Below are 27425 nucleotides of genomic sequence, written 5' to 3' on the forward strand. Positions count from 1 at the left end.
TGCCTGTGCTGGTTGAAAGCGAAGCGATGGGTGGATTTGTCACAGGGCTTGGCAGTCCTGGAGAAGTTTTGGACAACGGCAGCTCCTGACATGGACAAGTCTGACTGTGGAGATACAGATTTGGTTGCAGGAGTTTAATCTGGGAGACTGAGCCCTTCGTGTACTCTGTGTGTGTGTATATTTATATATGTGTGTGTGTGTGTATATATGTATATATATATATATATATGTTTTGCAGCTGTTGTACCCACAAAAGGTGACTTGGGCCAAAGCTGCTCAGAGTAGCTGGAGATAATGACTTGGATGTTACGATGGGCCTGTTCACATCTCTTTGAATAAAAAAGTGTTTAATCCATGGCCATTGTACAGTAACCCCAGCTCTGTGAACGGGGCCAGTGAGTCACTGGGTGACCTCTGGGAAGGGAGAGAGGATGGTGGGATGAGGGTCTGGGGCTCTTCCTCCATCCAGCTGAGCCATAACCAACAATGATGTTGGCTGGTGCTCACAGGGAGGTGAGTGAGGACCATGCACAGCTCCGAGCCTGAAATGAGCACCCCAACTCTTCCATGGGGGTGTCCCTGCAGGGAAATCCTGCCCTGGCAGCTGCTGAGTTGGTGTCCATGGAAGGGCAGTGTGTGTGTGGTGGGACCTGCCCTGCACGTGTGCCTGCCCACACGTGTGCAGACCCCCTGCCCCCCTTCCCTGCGTGCTCTGTGCCCTCTCCTCCGGCTGTGCCGTGGTGCTGTGCCAGCTCCTGCCCCTCCTTGCCAGGGGAGTGGTGCCAGCACCTGCTGCAGTCCTGTGTCCCTGTCAGGGGGGGCTGTGCTGCCTCCCAGCCCCGCTCTGCAGACCAACCCTGTGTCTCCCCACACACTGGAGCCATTAGGAGACCCCACAGGGATGTCACTCAGAGGGGAAAAAAAACCCCAAAATCGAAAAGAGAGGGGAGAACAACTGTAACCTGGTAACCATAAGAGCTGTGGGAGGAGAAACAAACACAAGATGATTGTATGTATTTAAATAACTGTAGAAAAAGAAAGGGCAGAGTTTCCTGTATGGCTTGGTTCCCTGGAGAGGCTCTGAGAGCCTGGTGGCAGCTGAGCTTGCCAGGGATGGATTAGGATGCAGGGCCAGACTCTGGTGGAACTCTGTGGCAGGGAGGAGGGGACGTGGCACGGTCCTTGGTGTCCTGGGGCAGCCTGGCTCCAAGAACCCTCTGGAGCAGTATCCCATCCCTTGAGTGCAATCTGGGCACCATCACCCTACAGTGGGCTGGAGGCTCCTGCCCCACCAGTGCCTGTTTGTTGCTCAAAAGGCTCCATTCTCCTCTGACAACAGATTGTGTCGTGTGTCGCTGCCGACAGCGAGAGGAAGGTCATTCCCTGGGTCTGACTCTTGTTCCACCCTTGCTTCAGCCAGGGCTTGTCCTTTCTGTGCCATGAGAGGGGACAGGAGGCCCAGCAGCAGCTGGCTGTGGTGTTGGGTTGTGTGCTGAGTATGAAAGCTCGAGGAAAAGTGGCTTTGCCTGGGGGGGGGGGGGATGTTGATATTGGACACGAGGTCCTTGCTTTCCTGGCTGCACATCCAGACTCCCTGGCCATCCTCCTGGGGAAAGGATGGAGTTAGAACAGATGGCTGCCAGCAGGACCTTGTGCCTCTGGCTTTTTACAGCTTGGAGTGGGAGAGGAGGGGTTTGGATTGTAAGTTATGCAAGAACTTGCCCCAGAAGTAGGTTCAACTGTTCTGGCTGCACACCCCAACCCTTAGAAGGAGGAGAGGAAGAGCATTTCTGGGAGGGCCTTCAGTGAGGGGTGTCACTGAGAGCTTTGGGGCTCCCAATGGTGCCTGGCAGGTGTGGGCAGTTACCTCATGCAGGTACCAGAAATCTGAGTTTGGGATCTGTGATGACCCTGGGTGGTTTGTGGTGGGAAGCAGGAGGATGCTCTGCGGCTTTTGTGGCGTGCAAGAAAGAAGAAGAGGAACTTGGGTTTTGTCTTTCCTCTTCTTTGACATGTGCAGTCAAAAATAATAACAAAAATTCTGAAGTGCATTACAACAGGCTCCCAGCCTGGGGACTTTCCTCTGAGGCAAAGCTGCCTCTTTTGTGCTGGGAACCCAAACAGCCTCTGGCAGAGCTCTGGCTCAGCACAGGCAGGGGGGTGGGTTGTCACTGGTCTCGTGGTGGCATTTCCAGCCTCAGGGGACGGTGCTGTCAGCACTGAGCCTTCCCTGTGTGTCCCGGGGGGAATGAGCAAGGGAAGAACGTGGGTGTGACCAGCCCACACACACGAGAGCCGACTGAAGGAACCTGAGGCTGGAGCATCTCCGGGGCTCTGAGGGAGAGTTTGCCAGACTGGGGTGGTGACTGGTCTGCCTGTGCTTTAGTGGGAGGGGAGATCCACAGGGAGCTCTGGTGGGATCCCAGTTCCTGTGTTCCCAGTGGGGTGTCCCCTCCCTGCCTGCTGGGGAGTTGGCCAAGCTGGGGGAGAGACGGTGTCGTAGCGAGAGAGTGGAAGAGTGTTGAGGTTCCCATATGCTGAGCACAGCGTGCTTTTTTGGTGGTACAGGGTTCTGGAGGAAGGAAGGGAAGGGATGATAAAAATAAAGCTGCAGTTCTGTATTTAGCTATAAACGACTTCAGGATTATTTTTTTTTTCAGTAGTATTTGAAGACTGTGCAATAAATGAGCTTGTTCATGAATTTTTTATTTTGTACCACTACAGCTTTGAAGAAGTAGCCAGGTTACTGTGGTGTTTCTGTAGCTCAGGATCTCTGTGTTTGGGTGGTTGTAAATCCTCTGTGCTGATGTCAGGAGACCCGTGTGAGGTGCAGGAGCACTTTTTCTAAGACTCTGCTGTGCAACATATCTCAAAGTCACTGTGTAAGTGATAAAGACATCTTAACAAATAAGTGAATGCAGCATTTGTCTTAGTGAAGCTTCATCCAGAACGAACAAATGTTCCAAAATGTTAAAATTCTGAATGATTTTGTATGCAAGAATAAATGAAAATACATTAAAAATGTAGCTGCTGCTGCCAATGGGAGAAGAAACTCAGATGCAAATAGCAGAGATTGTGTTTCCAGAGATACTGGTATAATTGGGTTTTACTACAGTTTCTAAATGCTAATAAAGGACAGTGGTAAATATTTGCTTTGTTTCATGAATCTGACACAGGATCTGAGGCCAGGAGAGATGAGTTCATTGATCTGGAAAAGAATCATGTGGAGTTTAAAAGAAAAAAACCACACCCAAACCTCAAAAGGGGAGTGTTTGATATCCAAGGGGATGGCTGGGTAGAGCTGTGGGCATCCATAGCTCCCTGTGGGTCCAAGATAATGTGGACCTGCCTGCCTGGCCCCACAGTGGGAGCTGTGGAGTGTCAGACAGGGTGGTAGCTCTGTGTAAAGGTGCCCTTTCCACATGGCAGTCAGTGTGTCCATGGCTGTGCAGGAAAGGAAACAACCTGCTCCTTTGAACAGGCACTTCATAATCAGTGGAGATCACTGGGTGTGACAGTCTCCTTCAAACACAAGTATAATTGCCCACATTTGGAGTCAGGCACCTGACTCCCTACTTTAAAGTCTGATTTTAATGAGAGAGGATGATTTTTAAAATTTACTTTTTCTGCCCCTGAAATTCCAGTTTTAGGATGCTGTCCTGGCCTCACGGCAACAAGAAACCTCATCTGGGCTAGAATTTCTTGGAGGTGGCCTAGAAACGGTGTGCTTTTGGCCTAATTTATCATAGTTAAACTCTTAAGAGGAAAGACTTCATTGTGGCTTCTTTTTGTGTGTGCTTAATGTTAGATCCTCCTTTGCAATGTGAGCTGGAGACGGTCAGCTAACTTTGGTGTTTATATCAGTTAATCCAGAGGGAGTGCTTGAGCTGACAGGGGTTTGGCTTGATTTATCTCAAACACCAAGTTTTGGATCAATGAATACAATAGAATAACCTCCCTGATGCCCCAGGCCCTGCACAGATGCATCACTCAGCGCAGAGCCTTGGCTGCACGGTGCATATGGCAGCTAAAAGGAGCTGGAAAGCTCTGGGGGTACGGAATTAAGTGGCAAATAACATCAGTGAGAATCATCTGAAGCGCTGAGAGCGAGCTGGGTTGTCTTCTGGGGCTTTGTTCAGCAGAAATTTTGCATGCTGATTGCTCTTCCGGAAACCCGGGAACAACAACCGAGCAGGGCTTTGGAATCTGGTCAGCTGGGAGCTGAGTTGCAGGGGTTTGAGTTGTTAAAGGTAGAAGAAGATCTGAGGAGCCTCAGATCCCATCCCTGCAACCCAGCAGCAAACCCCTCCACGTCTGCTCAGTTCAGCATTCAGCTGGCAGGAGCTCTTTTGCCTTGTGCAGTGCTGGAGGTAAAGCTGTGGGAAGGTGGTTGGAATGGGTTGGAGAGGCTTTGGGTGAGATATTTGGAAGTAGAACAGGCAGGAGCTGGAGCCTTGCAAGCTCTTTGCTGCCTCACACCCCGAAGTTACACGTGATGGACAAAGAATCAGCTCACTGCAGAGGCACGACGTCTCCTCTTCCAGGCTCTCCCTGACCTCCCCACTTTCCACAAAGGGTCTGTGAATTTGGTGTTCCTGTCTTGGCATGGATGAATTTCACTGGTGAGGCCAGGACAGAAGGGATCAGGAGCTGTGATCCTGCCCTATGTGACTGTGCACTGGCTTTACAGCACTGAATGGCTTTGTTGCCTTGGGGTTCTGTGAAGGGAAGTTTCAGCCTAACCCCAGTCTGCTGTAATTAGTAGCTCACACTGACATGGGCAGAACTGTTGTACCCATGTTTTGGTTGGTAAAGGGGGTGTGAGAAAGGAGACCAAAGAAAGCCTTTAACCCTCTGAAAGGGCAGTTTGAGAGCTGGTTGAGGTCCATCTCCTTTGTGTGTGCCAGGCAGAGCTGTCTTTGAGCCACCACCTTGGGTGTCTCCCGGGCACTGCACCCCCCCATCCCTGGACCAGAGACATGGGCAGCCGAGGGATGGGTGACAGATCCTCCTGGCCACGGCACTTGGCAGCTGGACAGACAACTGAGTCATCATTGTTCGTGGTTTCTCATTTAATCCTGGGGTTGTTGGGATGATTTAAGTGCCAGCAGTCCAGGGAGGAGGTTGTGCTTCTGCTTCCAGCAGGGCTGCGGAGCCATCGCCTCGTCTGCCTCCCATCCCTACTTTTGGTCGCGGGGGGAGGCTGGGGGGTGGATCCGGGCTCGGCTGGCAGCTGTAGATTATCTTGCGAGCAGTTTTATTTCCTCCCGGCGATTGGGCTTTTCCATTGGCTCCTCTTGCTCTCCGTCGCTCGCCTGCCGAGCAGCAAATGTCCTGTGCCCGGCGCTGCCCTGCGGGGCGCTCCGCGGGACCGCGCTCCGCGCCCTGCCCACCCCGCCGGCCCCCGGCCTGAGCCCCGACCCCCCAATGCCCCCGGGGGGAGCGCTCTGCAGGGGGGGCACGGCCGCCTGCCCCGCAATGTAATCGCGGCCGGCGGTGCGGGGCGCGGTGCGTGCGGGGTGCGGGAGGCGCGGGGCCGGCCCCGGGGGAGGTGCCGGGGCGGGCGGCGGGGGCGGGCAGGGCAGGGCAGGGCTCCCCTCTCGCCCCCCCACCTACCGCTACCCCCTTGTCTCCCGCAGGCTCTCGTCGCCCGGCGGCTGCGGCGGCGGGGACGGCGGCGGGAGCCGCAAGAGCGGGGTCATTCTGGACATCGCCGCCCTGAAGATGACGGAGCTGGAGTCCGAGGTGCTGCCCCTGCCGCCCCGGTACCGCTTCCGAGATCTGCTGCTGGGGGACCAGTCCTTCCAGAGCGACGACAGGTTCGGGGCGCAGCGCGGGGACAGCGGGGTGGGGGACGCGGGGACAGCGAGGGAGGGAGACACGGCCCGGGGACAGGCACTGTCCGGGGTGGGGACACACACCCGGGGTGGGGACACACGCCCGGGGATGGGGACACACGCCCAGGATGGGGACACACGCCCGAGACCCCCGCGCGCTCCGGGGCGGGGGATCCGGAGCTCTCCGCGGTGCTGAGCGCGGGCGCAGCCGGACCCCGCCCGGCGCGGAGCTCTCCGCGGTGCTGAGCGCGGGGCCGGCGCTGCGGGAGGGGGGCTTTGGGGTTACGGGGGGTACCCGGAGCCTGCGGGCGTTGGGAGATGTTCGCAGGAACCATGCCCGGGAGAAGGGTACCGGGATGTGAAGGGGGTGGAGGGCAGGGGTGCCTTGGACAGCAGGCAGCAGGAACATCTGGGTGCTCCAGGAGGGTGGGATGTGCTGGACCTACTGGGCAGGGGGAGTTGTGGGTGTACTGGGCCAGCAGACGCTGAGCTGGGTGGGTATTCTGGGCAGGGAGTCCCATCAGGGGTTGGCAAGGAGGAAAAGGGACCAGTGTCTGGGAGATGTACGGGATGGAGTTGGTGAGGGGCTGGTGGAACTCTGCCATGTGCAGAGTTTGGGCTGAGCACATCCATTTGTTTAGGAGGTGAGGCTCCTCCAGGCTGTCTTTGCAGCAGGGTGTGCTGATGGGAGCAGAGAAATTATAAAGAGCTGCTGGGGTTGTGGTGCAACTCTCTCTTTCTTGGGCTGACCAGAGAAATGGTCTTAATGTGTTGAGCACCAAGCCTGCTCTTCCTGCCTGGCCGGCAGGGATTTATGAGCAGGTTGAGTGAACGATGGAAGGAATGCCATGAGTGGCAAGTGCATTCCATGGGCAGAGCAGTTAAATGAAGAGGAACGAGAACCTTCCCTTCAAATCTGTTCATGTCATAAGTACCCAGGAGCTGCAGTGCTAATGGGGAGTCAGTGAGGTTGTTATCTTTTCCCACCAATTAATTGTGTGATGCAAACAGAGAGAGATGAAATTCTTGTTGAAAAAAAACCCTTCAGTTCCTGGCGAGTTAGCCTTTGGCTAACTGTGTGTTTGGTACCTGCACCAAGGCTTTTGGGAGTCTGTGTTAAAAGGCAAATTAATTTTTTTATATGTACCAGCGTCGTCCAAAAAAAAAAAGAAAAAGTGAATTTGGCTTTGGAAAATGAATGTGGGATTTACAAATGTTCTGTGTAAGTGTTCCTAACTTTTGTAACTGCGGTAAAAATTGGTCTGTCTCGAAAATGAGTCTGTGATCCTGAAGGTTTTAAAGCCCAGATTTTCTTAACAGGCACTTAAACATTAATATAGTTTTATAGTATAAAGTGAGAAGTTGATATGAAATTCCTGCTGGAGAAAATGTCTGGATTTCAGAGCAGTTATGCTACGGCTCATTTGGCTCTTTGAAGATTTAATAGTTTTCATTTAAATATTTGAAAGCATCTGTAATACAGAAGCTGGGAATTGCAGATTGTGTTCATTCTGTGTTTCACTGGTTATACCCCTTAACCTTCATTTTCATCTCAATTTGGGTGTTTCTGATTCAGAGTCTCTCTTTAATTTTAATGTGGAGCTACTCTGGATTATTTTTAAATTCATTAGCCTTGTTTCTCAAGAATTCATTACCCTTATTTCTTAAGATATCTCTGTTTCAGTGGCTTTATGTGCTGCTTTCTTTAGTTGTTTGATTTCCCCTTTGTCTAGAAAATATTGATCATTTCACAGCGTGTTTGGGAATGCAAATCTGTGAGCCCCCATTTGCTGTTCACTGGAGCCCTCTTGACTTCCCTGGGAGTTGAGATGAGCTGTAGGCTTTGGGAAATGTTGCTGTTAGGCCTAAGTTTTAGTCCCAAGTCATTAATAACACCGGGATCTTACGGATAAACCAAGCTCACTGGAGTAATTATGACTAGTAAATTAGTCTGTTCCAAACCAACTGGATCAGGAGCTGATTTAGGTCATCAGAAAGAGAGAGAAAAGCAGAAGAAAAAAGAAAAGCAGAAAGACTTTTTGGCTTTGCTGTGCTTATAAATGATAAGCAGCTCAAAGATGTGCTTTGAAGTGCTTTGTTACAGGGATGTGCTGGGGGAAATTCCCCCATGGAAACACTGTGGGAACTATGAATGGTCAAACAGAGCTCACTGGACTCACAGATGTAACACTGAGGGAAAACACCCATAGCACTAAATATCTCATTTATTTATAAAAGCAATGCCTAAAACATTAGTGTCTCAAATATCTGCTTTTGGAAACTTCTCTGGAATGATAAAAGTGAGGAGGTTTCTGAGGTCAGCAGAGGACTAAAAGGTTGGGAGGGCCATAGGTTTTGCTGCTTCTGGAGAATTAAAAACGCTCTGTTAGAGATGAATTAGTGCATCCTCATCACAGAGGATGCTGAGGAGACCAACACTGGGCTGAGCTGAGGGAATGAGGTAATGCTGGAGCTTGAGGAGATGAGAGCTTGTTGGAACAAGCAGATAATTAGAGAGCTGTGGTATGGCAGGAGGAGGGAGCATGTCCGGATAACCTCTGGAACTGAAAGAACTAATCAGTGAATGGGAGGTGGAATAGGTAAAACAGCCTGCTCCTCATTTACCTCTGTTTTTAGAATGTGAAAGGTGAAGCCAGTCAGTCTAACTAGGCAGGGCTTGCTCTTTGGCAGGTGGGCTGAGTGACAGGAGCATTAAAACAACACTTGGAATGGGGTGTGGAGGATGCAGTAAATTGGCCAGGAAGCAAATAGGAAATGACCGACTGGAAGAGGAATGTGGGAGGTAAATGGATTTGTGGAACAGAGAGAGAAAAACCTAATGACAAGCAATTCTAGAGTTGTCAAGTGGAAGTGCTCCTTCCAGGATCATCTGACTCATTTTTGGAACTCACCACCACGGCTTTGGGCTTAGCTGGATTTAAACTCTGGGCTTGGCATTTCTGCAAGGCAGGTCTTTAGGTTATAGAAACAGGATTAACTGTCATTTCAGCTCAGAATTTCCAGAGGATACAAACTGCTGTTCAGGGCATGAATCTGACTGATAGGGCCTGGGAGGTAATTTCTCCTCTGGGGAAGGAAGGCTCTCTTTGGGAACATTGCAGTTCCTCGGTTGTCTGGCATTAGTCCTGTCCAGTTCAGAAGTTTCTTTCCCTTTTGGAAGGTTCTGTCAATGTCAATACTGGGAGAAAAAGGGATTTGTTCTGCTCTCTTATGGCAGTATTGCATTTCCTATCTCACTGATGTTTTGTTGACTTGAGAGCAATTCAGAGCCACTGGAATTGAACAGTACAGGCAAGTTTAAGATGTTGAGTAACATCTTAAACAAAAAGAGGGTGAAGAACTGGGGGCACAAGTGCTGCTGGTGCCTGGCTGCCCTTCCACAGGACTCCTCTGGGCATGGGAATCCTCTGTGCAGTGGAGGCTGTGCAGGAGTGAGGCCAAGGGGGCTGGAGGAAGGGAGAGGGAGCTGAGCTCACATCCCAAGGGTGCTGCGAGTCTGGGCTCCGTGAGGAAGGCAGGCTCCTGTTCTGAAGCGATACTGGAATTGCTGATTAAAGGCAACTGAGAAAGCACATCTGCTGAATTGATAAATATTGTCTTATACCACAAGCTGTGGCATCCCTTTGATCTCTGCTGTCCTGACTACGGCAGTTTTTGATCGCCTGCATTCTCTTTTCTTGGACAGTGCTGACAGCTGGGTTGGGGCACGTATAAAAAAAGCCCATAAATAAAATTAAACTGTATCTCAGAAAAGTGTCATTAGGAGCTTATTTGTTGCCTAATTTAAATAGCCTGAACACTTTCCAGAAAATCATTGTCAGAAGCCACAGTCCTATTTACAGTACTGAGAAGTAATGGATGTCACTTTGATTAAGTGCATTTTTCTGAGGCTAATTATCAGGAAAAAATCATTTTGATGGATGAGGGTGTTTGTGAAAGCTGCTTGTGCAGAAGAATTCAGCAACATCTCTATAAAAATTTTAACATCTTCTGTTTCAAATCAAAGATTTTTTTGGATGTTACATAACAAAGAAAAGAGACTTTTAACAACTGGGACGAATTCTTTTAAGTTTCTTCTTCCGAGTTATATAGAGTCTGAAGACTCTTTGTCTGTGAACTGGCATCTGGTCTTTGTCTCTTTAATTGTCACCAAGTGGTGGCTCTAAATCATAGGTCAGACTGTGCTTGGTGTGAGCAAACTGAAGTGCTGCAATCTCAGGCTTTAGGATCTTACCCTGGCGGGTTTCATGATAACATTCCCCAAGTGATTTCCTCATCAAATGCATCATTACATTAATGGAGCCGGGCAGTTTTGTGTTCCAGAGTCGGGTTCCTTCAATGTGCCTGTGGCTGAGTCCCCATTTCATTGACATTTGATTTAATGGGCAATTTTCCTCATTTTATTTGGAAGATGCAGATGCTAATTTGAAGGCTGCAGGTTGTATCCAGAAGTTAGAGGCATTTATTTCTGTGAAGGTGAGGTAATGGCCAATATTTTAAGTTACTGCAGTGGCTGTTCAGGCTGTAGCATCTGTGCTAGTGAAGGTTTGTACCTGGAATTAGGAGATCCAGCTCTGATACATATGTGCCACAAAATTCCTCTGGGGAAGACTCTTCATCCCCCAGCAGTTTGATCCCTTGCTTGTGAAGCAGGATGAAGGTATTTATTGCTAATATCTGTTCCCTAAATAAGAGTGTTTAGAGCCATCTCCCAGCAGCCCTGGGTGCAGAATCTCTCAAGGGGTGACTCAGTTGTGATGTCTGAGCCCAGCTCCAGACCAAGCAATAAATAACCCTGGGGAAGGTGGTGGGACCCCAAAGTTGGGAGTGTCGGTGTGGCTGCTGGAATTGAATTGCTTCTCCTCTGCCTTTGCCACCTGGCAAAGCAGAACCAGAACAGTTATTAATTGGATTAGGCTGTTTTCCTGAGTCAACTCTTTGTCAGAAAGTTTCTGTCTGACAGAAGAAGCAGGAGTTTCCTCCTGAGGGCCCTGGGCAGGACCCTGCTCCTGCCTGGAATGATCCTTGTTCCATGTGTGCTCCTGCTCCTGGGCCAGGGCGGGTCGGGCAGGTGACATGTATGGGTGTAGCTCTTTCCAAAGTACATTCTTACAGCTCTGCTGTGCCAGCCAAGGCTGTGGACAAGACCAAATTCAGTCCCTAATTTAAGTTATGGGAGAAGCTGCTGGCAAGGAGTGCTGGAGATTGTGGGGGTCAGGCTGGACACGCTGTGCTCCTCCAGCACGGCTTCCTCCTACTCCTGGAATGGAAGGCCAGGAGCATCCCAGGCCACCATCATCCCCATGGCTCTTCTGAAGCACAGTGCTGTGGGACCAGACAAGCAGAGCTTAGAGCAGTGTAGGGAAAAGCTCCTGGGGCAGGGTGTTGGTGTTCTTAAATCTGCTGCTGGTCCCATTTGCTCCCTTCCATGGAAGGGTGACCATGAAACCTGAGCTCCAAAGCCCTGGGTCCTCTGCAGAGAGGGTTTCTCCAGCAGCTCCTCCCTCACCTTTAACAGAGTGAATATCACCATGTGTTGCCACTGGATTCCTCAGCCCAGCTCCAGATGGGATACACTGGGATGAAGGGGTTGGAGGCCTGAGACAGCTTTATAAAACTGATTTGGGTTTTTTTATGCCTGTAGATTTATTTTTTTTTAATGACAGATAACATTCTTAATTGAGATTTGCTTTTCTAGCTGTTCTTAAAGGCTGCAGGGATGATTCCTGATGTGGTACCTTAATTGCAGTGCTGTTTGGGGTTTTTGAAATGGATGTTTCCTTGTGTGTGCTGTTGGTGTGCTGGTGAATATCCATCTTGAGGCAGGTACCCCTGGACATCAGCAGGGATATTAGGAAAGCTATGAAAGTAATAGAGCAAAGAAGAAATGCAGTTCTCTTATAATTATATCTGTTATTTTATTTTAAAAAATGGCCATTACTCTTTTCAGGCATATTGTTTTTACTGTCAGGAAGGGGCCCTTGTAGCAATAAAAGTAAGTGCACGTAGCAGGATGGTGGAACGAGCAGAGGTGTCCCTGGAGTGCTGCAGAATGTACAGCTGTGCCCTGATGAAAAGGAAGAACAACATTGATTTTCAGTTATTTAGTGCAATTTAACACTATGGGCTCAGATTTCCATCCTTCCCTGGGGTGTTTTTTTCCCATTTATTTACATTCCCTTTGGTTTCTTTTCAATTTATTGGGAGAATGGGCTTGAAAGAGAAAACAGCATTTCAGGTTATCAGAGAGTACCTGTCTGAGTGAAGGGGAGAGCACGAGCAAGGGGGGCAGAGGGTCATGTCCCTGCAGCTCCAGCAGAGACTTGCAGTGGTTGAGGATCTATTTTTTTTTGGTTTCTCATGTGTGGAAGGGCAAAGGGAAAGGGAAGGACACAGGGAGGAGTGACCACCCTCACAGCCCAGCGCTGAGCACTGGTGGGCACGTTCCCAGGGGAGCCCCTGGGGGTTGGCATTGGCCTTACTCAAGGAAAACTGAACACGTTGACAGAATGAATTGTTTTATTCTCTTCCACCAGTTGGGCAGGACACACCAAAAGTCCTCATTGAAAAGAGTCCTGTGAAGGGAGTGCAGAGGGTCATGGAAAATGTTGGAGTCTTGGTTCCTGCCAAGGTTAACTGGGACCAACCTCCTTCCACGTGTTCTTGGCGTGACACTGAGGCCGGGTGGGGACATTGCTGGTTGCTCCAGCTGTGCATGGCCCTGGTGCTCCTTTCTGCCTGGGGCTCCTTGGAGCTCCTGTGCTGCTTAAACCTGCTGGGAGAGAGCAGGGAACAGGACTCAGGAGAGCCAGGGGGAGAAGCTTTGGTTGCAATGTAAGATCTTGGCAGAGATCTGCAGGGACGTGGGTCGCTTTAGCGCCAGGGGAGTGTCGTGAGTGTGAGTCTGTGTCCACAGATCTGCTGAGGAGTGGTGGTGTTTGTCATCCCAGCAAACCCCTGTGCCTGCAGGAACCCACGGGGGTGTTGTGTTGCCTTGGGTGAGGGTGAAAGGTCAGGCTGACACCAACGCTGTCACTGCTGCTGTGGTGACAGCACGAGGAACAACTTGGCAGCTGTGGCTGTAATTGCAGAGAACGCATTAAATTTTCCTGCCATGTTTTCCCACTGCTTTATCTCTTCACAGTTGCATCTTTGTTCCCAAGGGGAATAATTTACCGCTCTTCTGAAGGTGGTGCTCGTTGCTTTTCCTCTGCACAACCTGTTCAGTGACTGACTGTGTAGGGAGTGTCAGAGCTCAGGCATCCCCCGCTCGCAGCCTCAGGGGAGTCGGGGGCTCGGCCCCTCCTGCACCCAACCCTGTCCTAATGCCAGCCCTGCTCTGGTGTGAGCTGCTCTCTCACAGGCCCCTGTGTGGTTGTGGCCAAGGAGATCACAAGCAGAGCTTAAATATCTTGGTTAATAAGTCCCCCCATACGTTCCCCTGTAAGGCATCTCAGAGACTCCTTTAGTGATAGACTGTGCAGCAGAGGGGTTCAGAGAGGAATAAAAGGCTGAAACTTGGATCAAAACATCAGTGTTTCTGAGAAGTTCCACTGAGAGGGCTGATACTCTGGTGTCTATTTTCATTGCTGATTATCAAGACACCTTGCCTGTGGAGCCCTGCAGCAAGTGCAGATTTCCCTGCCATGCTGCATTTGCCTCTGCTCCACTGGCACTTGCCTGGATCTGTAGCAGAGATGTAGGTATTAATTTGCAAATAAAATACCTCATGTTCCTCCTGACTGACGGCTCAGAGAGTGGGTCATAGAGGCTCTGTGCACAGCTCCTGCCAGCTGCCAACAGGGCTGTGCTGCCTGGGAAGGGTTGGCAGTGCAAGGGGAAGCAGCACCAGCCTCCCAGTCCCCAAATCTGAAGATTTCTTCTATTATCAGCCTATTGGCAATAAACAAAAAAATTATCCTCCATTCTTTCTTATCTTTCAGCTGGTTCAGAGTTCAGATTCCATTGTTACGTCACACTCTGTATAAAATAATGGCATTGAATTTCATCTGCTCCCTGACCTTATTTCCTCTCTTTGTGTGAAGCATTTTGTTACCATTTTAGCAAATTTATGGCTGTTTTACTGCAGGGAGATGATCAAAGTCCAATCTCCTGGAGAAGGCAGGTCCCTGTGGTGACAGTCTCTGCTCTCTGTTCTGTCCCCACAACATCACTGTGGGTGTCTTAAGATCTCCCCTGCATAGCCAGAGGGCTGGAAGGAGGTTTCCAGGGTTGCAGGTCCCCTGATAGGCTTCAGCATGGCCCCTTTAATTATTCTGGGTTATAAATAATTGATAATGAAGAAGTTTGTGGTGATAGAGTCGACATGCAGGGCCTGTGTCTTGGTGGGACAGAGGGGTTGTGGATGTTAGCACGCTCCTAGCAGGTTGGAGTTAAAGGAAAGGCGTGTTTTCTAAATCTCTCAAACTCAGAAAACTTGTCCCTTCAAGCAGGAGGCCTGGAGTAGTGAGTGAATCACTGCTTGCAAGCATTTTAAAGAGTAGTTTTCTGTTCTAAGACTAATCAGCCATGTGGTGCAGGGACAGGAGTGCTCTGCAAGGGCCATCCATGGCTTTCTGGAAGAACTCCAGGAGCTTTGAGTTGGCTTTGCCTCTTTGGACTTGCACGGGGGCCACAGTTGCTTGGTCTTGCTTCTGCTTCCCTCGAGACAGACCATCTGGTTCTCTTCTGCTCACCCTTCTTCAAGAGACAGCCTGGAACTGTTTGCTGACAGTCACACAGGACGTGGCAGTGGTGTTTTGTGAGTGGAAGGTGGAAAGCAAAGTTTAAGGCAGACCCAGCATGTCAGGATTGTGACATCTCCAAGGCAGTGGCTCTGTGGTCAGCTCCCATGTGCTGGGTGCATTCCCTCTGTTTCAGGGATGAAAGTCTCTGCTGTCAGATGGATTGGCTGTGTGTGAGGTGTGTTTTCCCTGTGTTTTTTCTATAATTTTTCCCCATGGAACAGGCAATGGAGAGGGTGCCTTTTGCTCATGCTCTCCCTGATCCAGTGCCATTGTTGTTTTCCCTGCCTGGCTCTCTGCAGCAGTTGTGTGGGTGTGCAGAAATGTGTGCCATGATGTACAAGTAGCCACGGCCACAGCCTTCAGGTTCAGAGCTGGGCCAGGGCGTGGGCGCAGCTGGAGGGAAGGAAGGAAGGAAGGAAGGAGGAATTGTGCAGGAGGACAACAACCCACGCTGTCAGCTTGTGAGGTCAGCTGGGCAATGTAAAGAGTGACACAGCAGTGAATTCGCTGGCTGAGGTGAGTGATTGGCTCAAGGGCAAAGACTGAAGTGTGATGAGAGGGGGAACACAGAGTGAGATGTCCCCCGGTGAAGCCAAGAGGTTCATTCACCTCTTCCCTTTGTGCTGTTGCTGTTTTGATGAACTCAAGTCTTGCCTGATGTGAGCTAAGAAATAGTGAGGTTTGGTTTTGTACCTGACTGTGTTTGTGCTCAGAAATAACCTGGGTTTGCTCAGTGTGGAACTGCTGCTTGTGAAACTGGGCACTGGTGAGGTGCTGGCTGCCCTGTCACCATGTCACCGTGCCAGTGTGTGCAGTGTTATGCTCCAGTGGGCTCCTGGGCTGTGGTGTGAGAAGCAAGGCTAAGCCCTTGACCCTTCCCTGGGGAGCAGGGAAGCCTTTTGCCACCCAGAGAGGGCTTTGTGCCCCCAGACGGGTGTTGGGTGTTGCATGAACTGATGGAGAAGAGCGTGTGTGTTCACTGTGGTCAGTGCAAACCTCAGGGTGTCCATCTCGGGCATGAGCTGCTTTCTCACCCCTGTGGCATCGCTGCCCTGACCCGTGTGGGGCTGCCAGTGTCAGTGCCTGGCTCTGTGTCCCCCTGTCGTGGGATTGCCGAGCTCGATTTTGTGTCTACTGCTGCCAACAGTTCCTTTGTCACAGATGATTTTTGCTCTGCCACAGCACTGTGGAGGGGCCCTCTTGAGGCCAACACGCACATCACTCCTGTCCAGCACCTCCCCAAATCCAGGCAAACTGTCGTTTTATTGTCGTTTTATTGCTGTCACCTGCCATTGAGCTTTTGGTCGTAGCTTTGCATAAAGCTGACTGGTGTGGGGTGTTTGCATGTGAGATGTGCTGACTGCAGGGTGCGGGGGAGCAAGGAGGAGGTATGTCCATGTCTCCTGCCTGGGCAGCTGTCCCTGTGCTCCCCCTGCCACAGCTGCTCTGCCAAGGCTGGAGACTGGGATTCCCCACCCATCCTGGGAACGTGCGAGGGTCCTGAGGAAGGCACTGTCCTCCTCCTCTCTGCAGGTCCTGAAACTCTTGGAGTTAAACATGGATCTGCAGGTTGTTTCCCCCCTCTCTTCAGGTGCTGCTTGTGCTTGTTCCCGTGCTGGCTGTTCCCTGGTCCCGGTTTGCAGAGGACTGTGACGAACCTGTCACTCTGGTCTGGGGCTTGTCCCTCTCCTGCACCGCTGGGGATGGACAGGGGTGCCGTGTGCTGTCATTCTCTGCTACAACAGCAGGACTTTTAGAGAAGTTTCTCTTAAAGGTGAGGCAAAACCCCATGACAGCATCTGTGATCGACCTGGGCTGGGGCTCTGCAGGATGTTCAGTTTGGGTGGGGATGTCTCTGCTGGCTGTGTCTCCCGTGGGTCCTTTCCCAGCTCGGTTGGTCTCTGGGCTGCTCAGACCCACCTCCCGAGCCCTGGGGCTGGTGTCTCCTCCATTCCTGAGCGCCGTGGGTCGGCAGCTCTGCCGGGAGGAGCCGGGGGAGTGCTCTGGGGATGCTGCGGAGCGGAGCCGGCCCCGCACGGCTCTGTTTGGATCGCTGGCTCTGCCGCTCTTCCTGCGGCCCACGCGGGCTCCCGAGCGGCGGGAGGGGGGCCCTGCAAATTTAGCATCTCCCTTCAGGCAGGGAGCTCTTACTTTTCGGGCTGTGGGCAGAGCCATCGAGCCGCTCTGCGTGTCTCATTCCCGTTCCCGACAAGCCGGGGGTGACTGTCAGCAAAGTCATCGCTTCGCTCGAGCTCTGCTGCAGTGAGTTCCTGACTTCAGAGCAGGTTCATTTGGGAATCGGGCTTTCCAAATTCCAGGCGTGCTACTCACAACCCTCCCCGAGCCTCGGCCTCGGATCAGTGCCCCCGTGAATCCAGCAGCCTTGGTGGGGTGTCACGGAGCAGTCGGAGCATGAAGCACCAACACCGTGGCAGGGTGGCAGGGATGTGCTGTCTCCCTGGGGGCAGGAACTGTCAAGGAAAAGGTCTCCTCCGTCTAGGAGAGAGGAGCAGTTCTGGGGAGCAGGTGGTGAAGATGTTTAGCAAATGTCAGCTTGAGACCTTGCCATCCTGTGGGCAGAAGTGACATTGCTGAGAAATGTGTTATCCTGTCAGGGAGCAGCAGAAAATCCACCAGTTAAATGTTTACGAGCAAGGAGGGCCTTTGCCAAAAGTGGGTGTTTTTCCACCGGGGAGACTCATGGAGCGTGAGCTCCTTGGAGCAGTGGGAATCCTGCTCCAGCACATGGAACTCTTACCACTAGGGCATGAGCATCTGGCCAAGCCATGCTGCCTTATTTCTGAATGCCTTAATCGTTCCCCAGAGCAGTTTAATTAGGAAGTGGCCTTTTCACTGCGTGGTTTGTAGGTGAGCAAAAAGCAGCTTAACCAGAAAGGGTTCCTGCAGACGGGTGGGTGCTAAATATGGCTTTTCAAAGCTAAAACCCTGCCTAAAACTTCTCCTTCCAGCCAAACTGTGCCTGTGATTGCATTACAGAGACTCAGAGAAACTCTGCCCGGTGTCCACACGTCGACGTGTGAAGGGTGTAATTGCATCTGGGCTGAAAGCTCCGCATGGGAGTATTGTTTGAAAAATTCCTAATTTAATAAAATGGGTGGTAATTGGCTCTCAGAAGAGAGTTTAATTGAAATAATTGGCACGGACACTAGTGTGCTAATTTGGTTTGGTATTTCTAATGCGCAGTCACGGTGTTTGTTCAAGGACAGGAGTGGGTTTTAGGTGGTGCCCATATTTCTCAGCAAGAAGTTACAGCTGGTCTCTGGAAAGGCATTTATTTGAGGAAGCTATTTAGTCACCGTTCTTGAGCTTGGAATTTTGAAGATGGATTTGCTTCATTACAGTTTGATGCAATTACACCCACGCTGCTGAGACTGAAGGCCTTCTCTGACACTTCAGTTCCCACTTCAGATGACTTGAAATTGGTCTTTCTAGTCATCTGGAGCAGCTCCAGCTCCCTGGCACAGGGACATCCCCTTCCTGAGGTGCTCACACACACATATGTGCATGAATGTACTCACTCATGTGTCAGCAAGAAAGGGGATGTTCATATTCTCTGTCCCTCTTTTCTTCCCTGCTTGTCTGAGGTACCTCAGGATGCACCAGTTCCAGGTCAGTGAGTCAGCACCATGAGGTTTTTCCATGTGGAGAAAGACTTTACAGCCCCATTCCAGCATGGAGATCTCCCAGGTCGCCATCCCAGAGCTGTTGTGCAGGGACTGCCATGAGCTGGATCTGTGGGGTCGCTGTCAGTGTGAGGTGGTGACACAAAGAGCCATTACAGCTCATCAGCCTCTTCCAGGGCTGCCGTTCAACAATTTTTCCTTTTCATCTTCCTCCAAAGTGCTTTTAATGCTTGGTATTGTCACTTTGTTTGGATTCTTCCCACACAGTATCTGCACTTAGAACTGCCCAGTGCTGATGGAGAGATTTACTGCCAGCAGCTATTGTGTGAAAATGGAGAGGAAAACCAATTTCTAGTCGGCTCTCGTTAAGGTCTCTAGTGGGAAATATTTCTTTCTTGCTAAGAACTTGGAAATGGTTTTAGTGCTGGATGCAGAGCTCTGTGGCTCAGAAATGTTCAGCCTCCCAGGCTTCAGCAGCACAAATGTCTCTGCCTTACAGACGTGTGCAAACCACCCTGTGCATGTCCAAGGGGGGGATTCCTTCCTGATGGAAGGACTCTCAAACCCCAGAGACTGAGCTGCTTCAGCGGGAGCAAGCGAGGGGAGCACGGATCAGGATTTTAGCAGGAGGGAGAAGGCAAAGGAGGGACGTTCCTCGTGTGATGACAGATGAAATGCATGACTGGATGAGTCCCGTGCCCTTTCCCAGCGTTGTTTTGATGTCCTGGTGTGATCCCTGTTCCCTTTTGAGGGAGGAGGATTCATGGAAGGCACAGAGGGTGCTGCTGCTCCAGTGTGTGTTAGTGAGCCCAGGAGAGCTCTGAGATCCACTCTAGGACCCAATGACTGCTTTTCTTGAGAAACTTTGGAGAGCTGGAACAAATTATTCCAACTTTAAAGGCCTTTTTTCCCCCTCTAAGCTTTTTTCCCTCTGTTTCCCACTAGCAGATTTTAGGGAGAGAAAGAGCACAGCTGAACCTGCTGGTGCAGATATTAACATAGTCATGATAGAATTTAATTTTAATCCTATTAGGCACCCTTAGTTATCAGGGAGTTTCTCACTTGGTTTAATGGACTCTTTTTCCACATGATGAAGCTGCAAGGTCTGACACTTGTTATGAATGTCTGTTTATTAAACCATCTCTCGTCCTAAAAGCTCCTGCTATGCCAGAAGGAATATAAATGGAGAGGATGATGTTTGCAGTTCAGTCTTTAAGGAGACACTGTGTAAAAAATTGCAGCCTATTCCTATTAATTTTTTTTTTGTGTATGTGTCTTTGTGTGAGAGATGAGAACAGGCCAAGACATTTTTTTTCCCAGTGTGCTTTTTACTGTAAATGTATGAGGCAGTTGAGACCTGGCACCCATGAAACAGCATCTGCTGTCACACTGACTCCTGGAGAGGATATTCCCTTCCCAACAGATGAGTTGGTCATGGAAGTTAAATCAAAACTTGCTGAGACTGGATAATAACTTGACTTAAAATCTTTTTCTGTGGCTTTAGTTCAACTCTGGCTCCTGGCTGGGCGGGCTTGGCACAAGGCAGCACAGCTGGATGGTACTTTCAGGGAGAATTTCAGGGTTTTTTTGTACAGAAGAGGCTCCTGGAGCCCCTTACATCAGGGTCATGGAGTTCCACACGGTTATTGCCCACCTTATTTTACTCATTTATTTCAGAAGAACACCACAGGGGTAGATACATTGTGAAAGGACTCCTTGTTACTGCTGCATTTAAGGCTTTAGGGAACACTGTGCCTGTTTGTGGTGGTTTGGATGGCCACAAGGAACATTCCTTTTCCTTTTAATGCCTTGGTGCTGACCCCTGCTTTTGGCTGAAGGTGTAAAGAAAGATTGTTTGCCAGATTCCCAACAGCATCTGGGCACAGTGTGAGCTGTGGCTTGGGAATTGCACATCCCCTGGGTGCAGGTGGCTTGGGAATTGCACATCCCCTGGGTGCAGGTGACTTGGGAATTGCACATCCCCTGGGTGCAGGTGGCTTGGGAATTGCACATCCCCTGGGTGCAGGGACTCCTGTCTCCCAGCAGAACTCTCAGCTGCAGCACAATGTTGATGGGTAAGCAGATTTTTCTCATTGAAGTTAAAATAAGAAACGTACTTGGAGATCAATGGTCTGGTACAACCCCTTGTTCTAGTCCTTCCCACACACCCTGATGAGGCTGTCACAGACTCCGTGGAGTTCATGCCTCATTTCTGCAGCACATTGTGAGTTTATCTTTATATGGGCTTGCCATTTTCTCTGTCTTATATAATGTATTACAAAAAGAATGGTGACAGAAGGGAAGAATGTCTGGGAGATGGGACCTGGCATGATCCAGCGACCCTGGGGAGGGAAGGAAATTTTATTACCGTGAGACATAATTGGCAGAGCTGATGGAGAACCCCAAAGCCAGACTTTGCCCTTTGAATGTTGATAATTTTTCATGGAATTCTGGTGGGCTTTTAAAAAAAAAAGTGTTTTAAGAAAGTTTCTAGGAGCTGAAATTCTCCATCTTTAAAGCAGAAACTCTCAGTGCCATGTAATAAGTGAACACTGCTTCGGGTTTCCTTACGATTTTAATACTTCAGAAGTGGAGTTGCTGCAAAAATGACATGCAAAAAAAAAAAAAAAAAGGAAGGCTTGGAGTCCTTTAAGACTGCAAAGTGGGAATCACTTTGGCATTTTGAAAGTCTCTGTGAAATTGCTTCCTGGTGAGCTCTGCCAGGGAGCCCAGGGAGGTGTTTTGCAGCAGCGAGGGAGCTGATGGAACACCACGGAGCGTCTCCAGCCGGAGCATCTCCAGCTCCTGAAGGCACTTTGCTGCTGGGCTGGGAACCAAGTGCTGGAAGGGTTCATGAGAGGCGTCTGGGGAGGCACCAGGCACCTTTCCAGCTCTTGCTGCCTGTCACATCCCCTGGGAAAAGCTGGGGTGAGTCCCGAGGGAGCAGGGTGTCCCCTGGAGCAGAGTGTGAGTGGATGATGTGCCCCAGGAGCTGGGGCTGAGTGCTGCTGTCTGTCCTGCTGCCTGTCCTGCCCTTGGCCTCTGGCTGAGGATGCCCAGAGCATCTCTGTCTTTTCTCAGGGTCTTGGCTCAGCCACCTGCAGAAGGAGGGCAGCAAGGGGAAGGTCCTGCCTTGCAGGGGCTCAGGCCCTTGGAGAGGCTGGAAGGACCATTAGAGAGCTGCTGTGGTAATTCCACCACATGCTGTGGGCTTGATGCTCCTCCTGACCCAGTTTGGGTGCAGGACCTCTCCTGCCCCACCCCTCTGGTGAGTATTGCCGGTGGTACCCGGAGATGTTTCCAAGGCGTTTTCAGACTCCCGGGGGGAAAGTCCCGCCCAAATGCTTCAAGCAATAAACATTTATGGTGCAAAGATCGTTGCTGCTGGGAGGCAGCGAACAGGAGCTGCTGGCAGAGGGCAGTCACGCAGCCGGCTGCTCCCTGAGCTTGAGCCTTGTGCCGGGGGGAGCCCGGAGCCCCCCGCTCCCCCCGGCTGGGTTCGGGTGCTGCCCTGGCACCTCCTGTGCCATCGCTGCCTCCCGTCCCTGCCGCTCCCGCAGTGCTCCCTCCCTGCGCGCAGCCGGGGCTGACTCATGCTCCGGGAAGCGCTGCCCGTCCCTGCCGGCACCTCCTGCCAACTCCGCCTGGGTGAGGACCCGGCGCTGGGCTCATTAAATCTTGGGAAGCAGATAGTGACCCCGTTATGTACTCACCTGGAAAAGTGACTTGGCCGTGCCTGATTACTGTGCTCTCTGCCTGGAGTCTTTTCCTGCTTCCCTTGCAGATATATATTTAGATTTTACCCCAGGGCTTTTAACTTCCTCTCTGGCTCGAGCGGCTGTGACAGGTACACGCTTACCTTCCCTTTCTCCTCCAGCCATTTTAACCTGCTTTGGGAAGAAGTGGGAAGAGATTAGGAGTCACTGTAAGGCTTCAGGCTCTCATTGCTCTGCTTGTGAGCACTTAAAATGCACCACGGAAACAGGAACCGTGTCAGAGGCACCGTGACTTTGTGGGGATATTTGTTCAGCAGCTGCTCAAGTCTGCTCTGTTTCTCTTCTCCCTGCTAAGCAGCCCCAAGTTAACATCCTGGGTTTGCAGCTTTCACGTTGGTCGCTGATGAGCCACACTTAGAGAGGTAAAAATGGCTTTGCAAAGGCTGCGATGACAGTTCTGGGATTCAGCGCCGAGGCTCTTGCGTCGCAGTTATATAAGGGCTCTTGCCAACTCCCTGGGTAGCTGGGGAGTTACTTGGTGAAGGGAACCTGCCCTCCCTCCTCTGGGCCAGCCAGGAGGGGTTTTGTTTGGGAATCCCCTCCATCCATCCATGGGGGGACCAGCCAAGGCCCCGGCAGTGGGAGCAACCGGGGTTGCTTGTGGCACTGGGTGGGAGGGAAACCACAGGGCACTGCTGCCTGTTACTGGGCAGTTTCTGAAGTCCTGGGTCGTCTCTTCTGAGCACTGACATTTGGGAATTGTTAACATTTGAGATGTTAATGCAGGGGACACTTGGAAGAGGAGAGAAATCAAAGGCTCTTCTAGTTTGAACCCGTCCCCCTCCGGGCTTGCAGCCTGCCTGCAAGCTCTGGATGTGTTTTCTTACTTTACATAATTTTTCCATCTCTCTCCATCAACCCAGCTCTTCAAAGGCTTCCTTCTGTTTCCAGCTCTCTTGCTGCTGCTAAATACACTCTCCTCTGCGCTTTCCAAAGTGTTCCTTCTTCCCCAAAACTCCAGTGCTCTGGTTTATTGGGGAAGTCTCCCCAGCTCTGCTGAGGAGTCGCTGGGCGATGCAGGGAGCTGCTGCCTGGTGCTGTTTGGTTGTGCTGCCTGGCTCAGCTGCCAAGACTAAATAGGGGAAGGGAGGGAACAAAACACAGCCAGTGAATTTCTGCCTGTGTCATGCAGGGGCCTTGGAGTGCCTGGTGTTTGCTGCAGCACTGGTTGGCAACTGTGGGATGGTGGCAGTGGTGGCAGTGAGTATCAGTGTTCCCCTGCTCCAGGCTCTCTCCTGGTGGGTTTCTGTGGTGCTGAGCACCCTCTGGAAGTGTAGTGGGGATGGAGCAACCTCCCAATCCCACCGTGGTGGGAACCAGTCCCACAGGGCACTGAAACAGGGAAATGCTTGGAGGTGAGTCCCTTCCAAAGGTGGTTGTGGTCTCCAGTTGAAACTCCAGAACGGAGACAGGGAATTTGGTACCACTGTGATTTTGGCAGTAACACTCAACCCAACTGCTGTCCCAGCCAGCCACTGTGATGACAGAAATCCCTGCAGTTTTGTGAACTTTTCCTGAAATGCTTTTAATGACAGTTTAATAATAACACTTAGCTCTTGGTACAGAGCTCCTCACCCCTGGAACTGAAACGCTTCGCTGCGAAGGGTAAGGACCATTATCCCCCATGTTCACAGGGGGGGAATAGCTGGTTTTATTTGTGGGAGTAATTATAACAAGTGGAATTAATCAACTTCTCATATAAATGGTGTTGCTTTTTAAAGACAAATGTCAGGGAGGAGTCCTAGATACAAAGGAGAACTCACAGTGGTGTCGATCCATCTGACGGCTTCTCGGGGAACTCGTCAGAGCCTGTGGTGCAAAGGCATTAACCCTGCCAAGGGAGTGTGTGGAGGGAACAGAAACCAGGGAAAGTCAAGGCAGGAGAGGGCACAGTGTGGATTTACTGGTGCCCTGGGTCTTGGTGAGTGGGCACTTCCAGGAGCTGCTGCTGCCCTAAATCCCATGGGTGTTGGTCCCTCTGCCCGTCCCCTCTCTGGCTGCTCAGAGCCAGAGCTCCCAGCTCCTGACTGTCCTCTGGACCTTGGTGTGCTCCATGTAGTACATGGAGAAATTCCACTGAAATAGTTCCTTTAGCAATAGATTCCTTTCTTAGCTGAAGGACTCAGAGAGGCTGTGACCTCTTACAAGTTCCTGTGAAGTCACTGAGTTCGGGGCTTTTTTTTTCCATCCTCTCTGTCCTGCTCTGCATCCCCCTGGTGCATCTTGGCCCTCTCCAGACTGCAGGGAAAAGGACTGATTCCTGTGCTGAGCCCAGGGTAATAGAGGCTTGTTTTGGCTGCGGTGACAGTAATGGGCATTATGAATAATATGAATAATAATAATGGGAACACAGGTGGGGGAGTCACTGTGAGGCTTCTCGTGTGTCTCTGCCCTGCTGCTCCCAGCCCCTTACTGGTGCTGTTTGTGGAGATGCCAAGGCGTGGACTGACCTCAAAGAAAGCTGAAATTCTGGGAAATCCTCCCATTATCTTTGGCACTCTGCTGCTGAGGGGTGGGGACAGCAGGACCCACAACCCTCAGACACGGAGGCTGCAGGAGCTTCAATGCAGGAGATGTCTGCAAGTGCTTTGAATTGCAAAGTGCTGCTGTGGCCTCAGCTGGCCCTGCCCTGCCCTGCTCTGACAGCACCAGCCTCTGGCTGTGTGGGGGATCCATGTCTCTCTCATGGGGAGCAGCCCCTGGGAAGCACCAGCTCACCTGGATGCACCTCTCTGGGAGCAGCAGGTAGGAGTCCCCATCCATCCCTGGCTTTCCTTCAGGAAGGATTTGATCCTCTGTGTCTTTTAAACCCCGATTTTCACTGCACAGCTCATCTCTGAGAAAGACCTGCTGGCTCTCTCAGCAGTGCTGGGCTCCTGCTCCCAGGCCATGGGCCAGAGAGGACCTTCCTCTCCAGGCTAATGGAAAAAAAATGGAGAGAATTTTTTTAATTGACTCTGAATCAGTAGATAAAGTATTCTCTAAGCACTTTTATTAATAAATATATACATCCTCGCTGCCCAGAGAGGGTTGCCAAGCATCTCCTGTATATTCTAATATCTGCAATCTGAATTAATCAATGTATTGGTATTGTATTTGTGACTGTAAAAGGAATGAAGCTCTCTGGGTTCAACCCTCTCATGGGCTGCAACTCCAGCTGCTGATGGATAGTCAAAAATACAGGGAGAAGGGCCTGTCTTGTTAGGAAAAGAGTTAATTTGGCCGTTCTTGAGCAGGGTGTGCTGTTCAGGGGAGCAGGTGAGGGACTCCTGGGTGCTCAGGGTGCCCTGAGTGTGTCCATGCTCCCACCCATCCCTGTGCAGGGGAGCAGCACTGGCACCACTCCAGGATGGAAAGGCCAAAAGAAGGGGGATGGAGCATCAACGTTGCTTTTTTGCATTGTTTTCTTTTTGGCAAATTTGTTATTTCACTGAAAGAAATGACAGAGTTAAAAGTACTCTGGTGAGGAAGCAGAACCTCCGACTTCTGTGATTTTAACTTCTCACTGGAACAGAGAACGATTAGTAAACATTAAAAAAAAAAACCCAGATCTTTAGATTTCTTCAAAAATATGGACATTTCCAGGCAGCTTTGTTGCAGGGGGATGTGTCTGCTGGTGTTTGAAGTGGCTTGGTGCTGGGCTGGCTGCAGGAGCCTCGGTGGGGAGCTGGGGGGGTGGTTGCAGGGCTCTGCCTGAGCCTTGGCAACCTCCAAACATTGGCAGCTCTTGAAAAGCAATTTTGCAAAGTGCCTGGTGACAATATAGGGCATCCCCTGGCGACTCCAGGGCAAAACTGATGCTTGTGCACTTCATGAAAAACACTTCAGCAAGAGGCTGGGCCAGGGGGGGTTGTAGCATTTGTCAAAGTATTGGTTGTGCTCTGGAGTTTATTGAGCCATTAATGTCGTGCTGTGGCATTTGTTGGGGTCTTGAAATGTAAGAAGTGTTTGTGGCAGTAGTAAATGCCATGGGATCTTGTTTTTCCTTGGTGTTATGTTATTAAATAAAGGGAGATCAGGGGTGCCCTGCCAAGGCAGCAGGAGCACGGAGCAGCCAGAGGGGCCGTGCAGGGGAAGTTGATTTTCCTAGAGCTGCTTGTCCAGTGGCTCCATAGAACCAGGGGGTTGCTGGAGGGGGTAATAATGAACCTTAATGACTTTTCAGCTCCGACTCCCTTGAGTTAACACTCTGTTTGTGTGAACACAGCCCCTCTTGTAGAGCAGCAGCTCTGCCATGGCTGATAAAGTCTCCCATGAGGTGCTGGTGTGGTCGGGAGCTGGTTTTGTCTTCTGGCAAAATGTGCTTCCCTACCCAGGCTACTTTTTGTGGGTTTGGAATTGTCTTTGCAGAGCTGATGCCTTTCAAGGTGACTGTTGAAGATTTTTAAATACATTTAAGTGGCTTTCCTTGCAGAAGGCTTTGCACACTTAACACCCTCGGGTGGTATCTCAGCAGAACAGGTTTGTTTGCCAGAAGAAAATGAGGAAAACCCAACCCCTTCCTGTTTCATGAACCTGTTCTGATGGATTGGGTCATGCTTTTTTAATAATAAGTTGAATACGTGCGTGAAGGGAGTTTTGGCAGTCGGGACTGAAACCAACCTGGATGAGAGGGAGAATATTTAACAATGCACTTGCTGTGGATTCAATTAGGAGCAATGAAGAATCTGCTTCTTTCTAAATCTTATTTTCAGAAATATTATTACCCCTGCAACTGCTGCTCAGCAATTCCCAGCCATCTCCCCAGCCCCCCGGCACAGCAGTGGTCTCTGCATAATGTAGACACTGAAATGGGAAATCAGCACTTTGTAATGGGCTCTCAAACTAAAATTAAACATCGATTTCCTGGCTTGCAGTCAGATGGTTGGCATTCAGTTGGCGTGGGGAACGTTTCTGGACCAGAGGCATTCTTGCTCGGACTTTGATGTTACAGGGATTGTGTTTTGTTGATTTTTCCCTCCTGGATTCCCTGGGAGAACGTGCTGTTCAAACAAGGTGCCTGATGTGTGGCTTGCCCCTGGACTCCATGGGTGGAAGCACGGCCGAAACTGTCCCTGCAGGGCTGGCTCACCGAGCTGTGCTTCAGGGGACACTTCCAGCCACGGCTCTTTCGAGGAACAGGCTGTTTCTCAGCCAGAGTGGGTGTTCTGGGTGTGCTGGATGGACTGGGCTGCCTTTGCTCCAAGTTCCTGCTTTACTCCTTCTCCCTCAGCTGCTCCTCCTGACACACCAGCACTCGGAGACTGTCGGGGAGGAGGTTTGGGAGGGGAGACGCTGCCGGGGCTGTAGATCTTGAGGTGAAGTGGGGAACACGTTGCATTGCTGAGAGAGGGATATTTTTCTGACAGAACTGCTTCAGCAGCTCAGGGCAGAGCTGAGCTCTCTGAGTCACTCTGTGGG

At 50.8% G+C, this 27425-nt stretch overlaps 1 protein-coding gene across 2 annotated transcripts in view; it reads left to right on the forward strand.

Moving 5' to 3' along the window:
- The first annotated feature begins 5676 nt into the window (after positions 1 to 5676).
- The window catches only part of KCNT1 (potassium sodium-activated channel subfamily T member 1), a 67700-nt gene continuing 45951 nt past the window's right edge, over positions 5677 to 27425 (forward strand). For both annotated transcript variants that reach the window (XM_051808086.1, XM_051808089.1), the window contains exon 1: positions 5677 to 5819. In XM_051808086.1, the coding sequence (XP_051664046.1) occupies positions 5725 to 5819 (95 nt within the window). In that variant the 5' untranslated portion in view covers positions 5677 to 5724. The remainder of the gene's footprint in view (positions 5820 to 27425) is intronic.

This window comes from Manacus candei, unplaced genomic scaffold (genome assembly GCF_025592945.1).
Source record: "Manacus candei isolate 608988 ecotype Guabito, Panama unplaced genomic scaffold, ASM2559294v1 h1tg000071l, whole genome shotgun sequence".
In the NCBI taxonomy this organism is placed as follows: Eukaryota; Metazoa; Chordata; class Aves; order Passeriformes; family Pipridae; genus Manacus; species Manacus candei.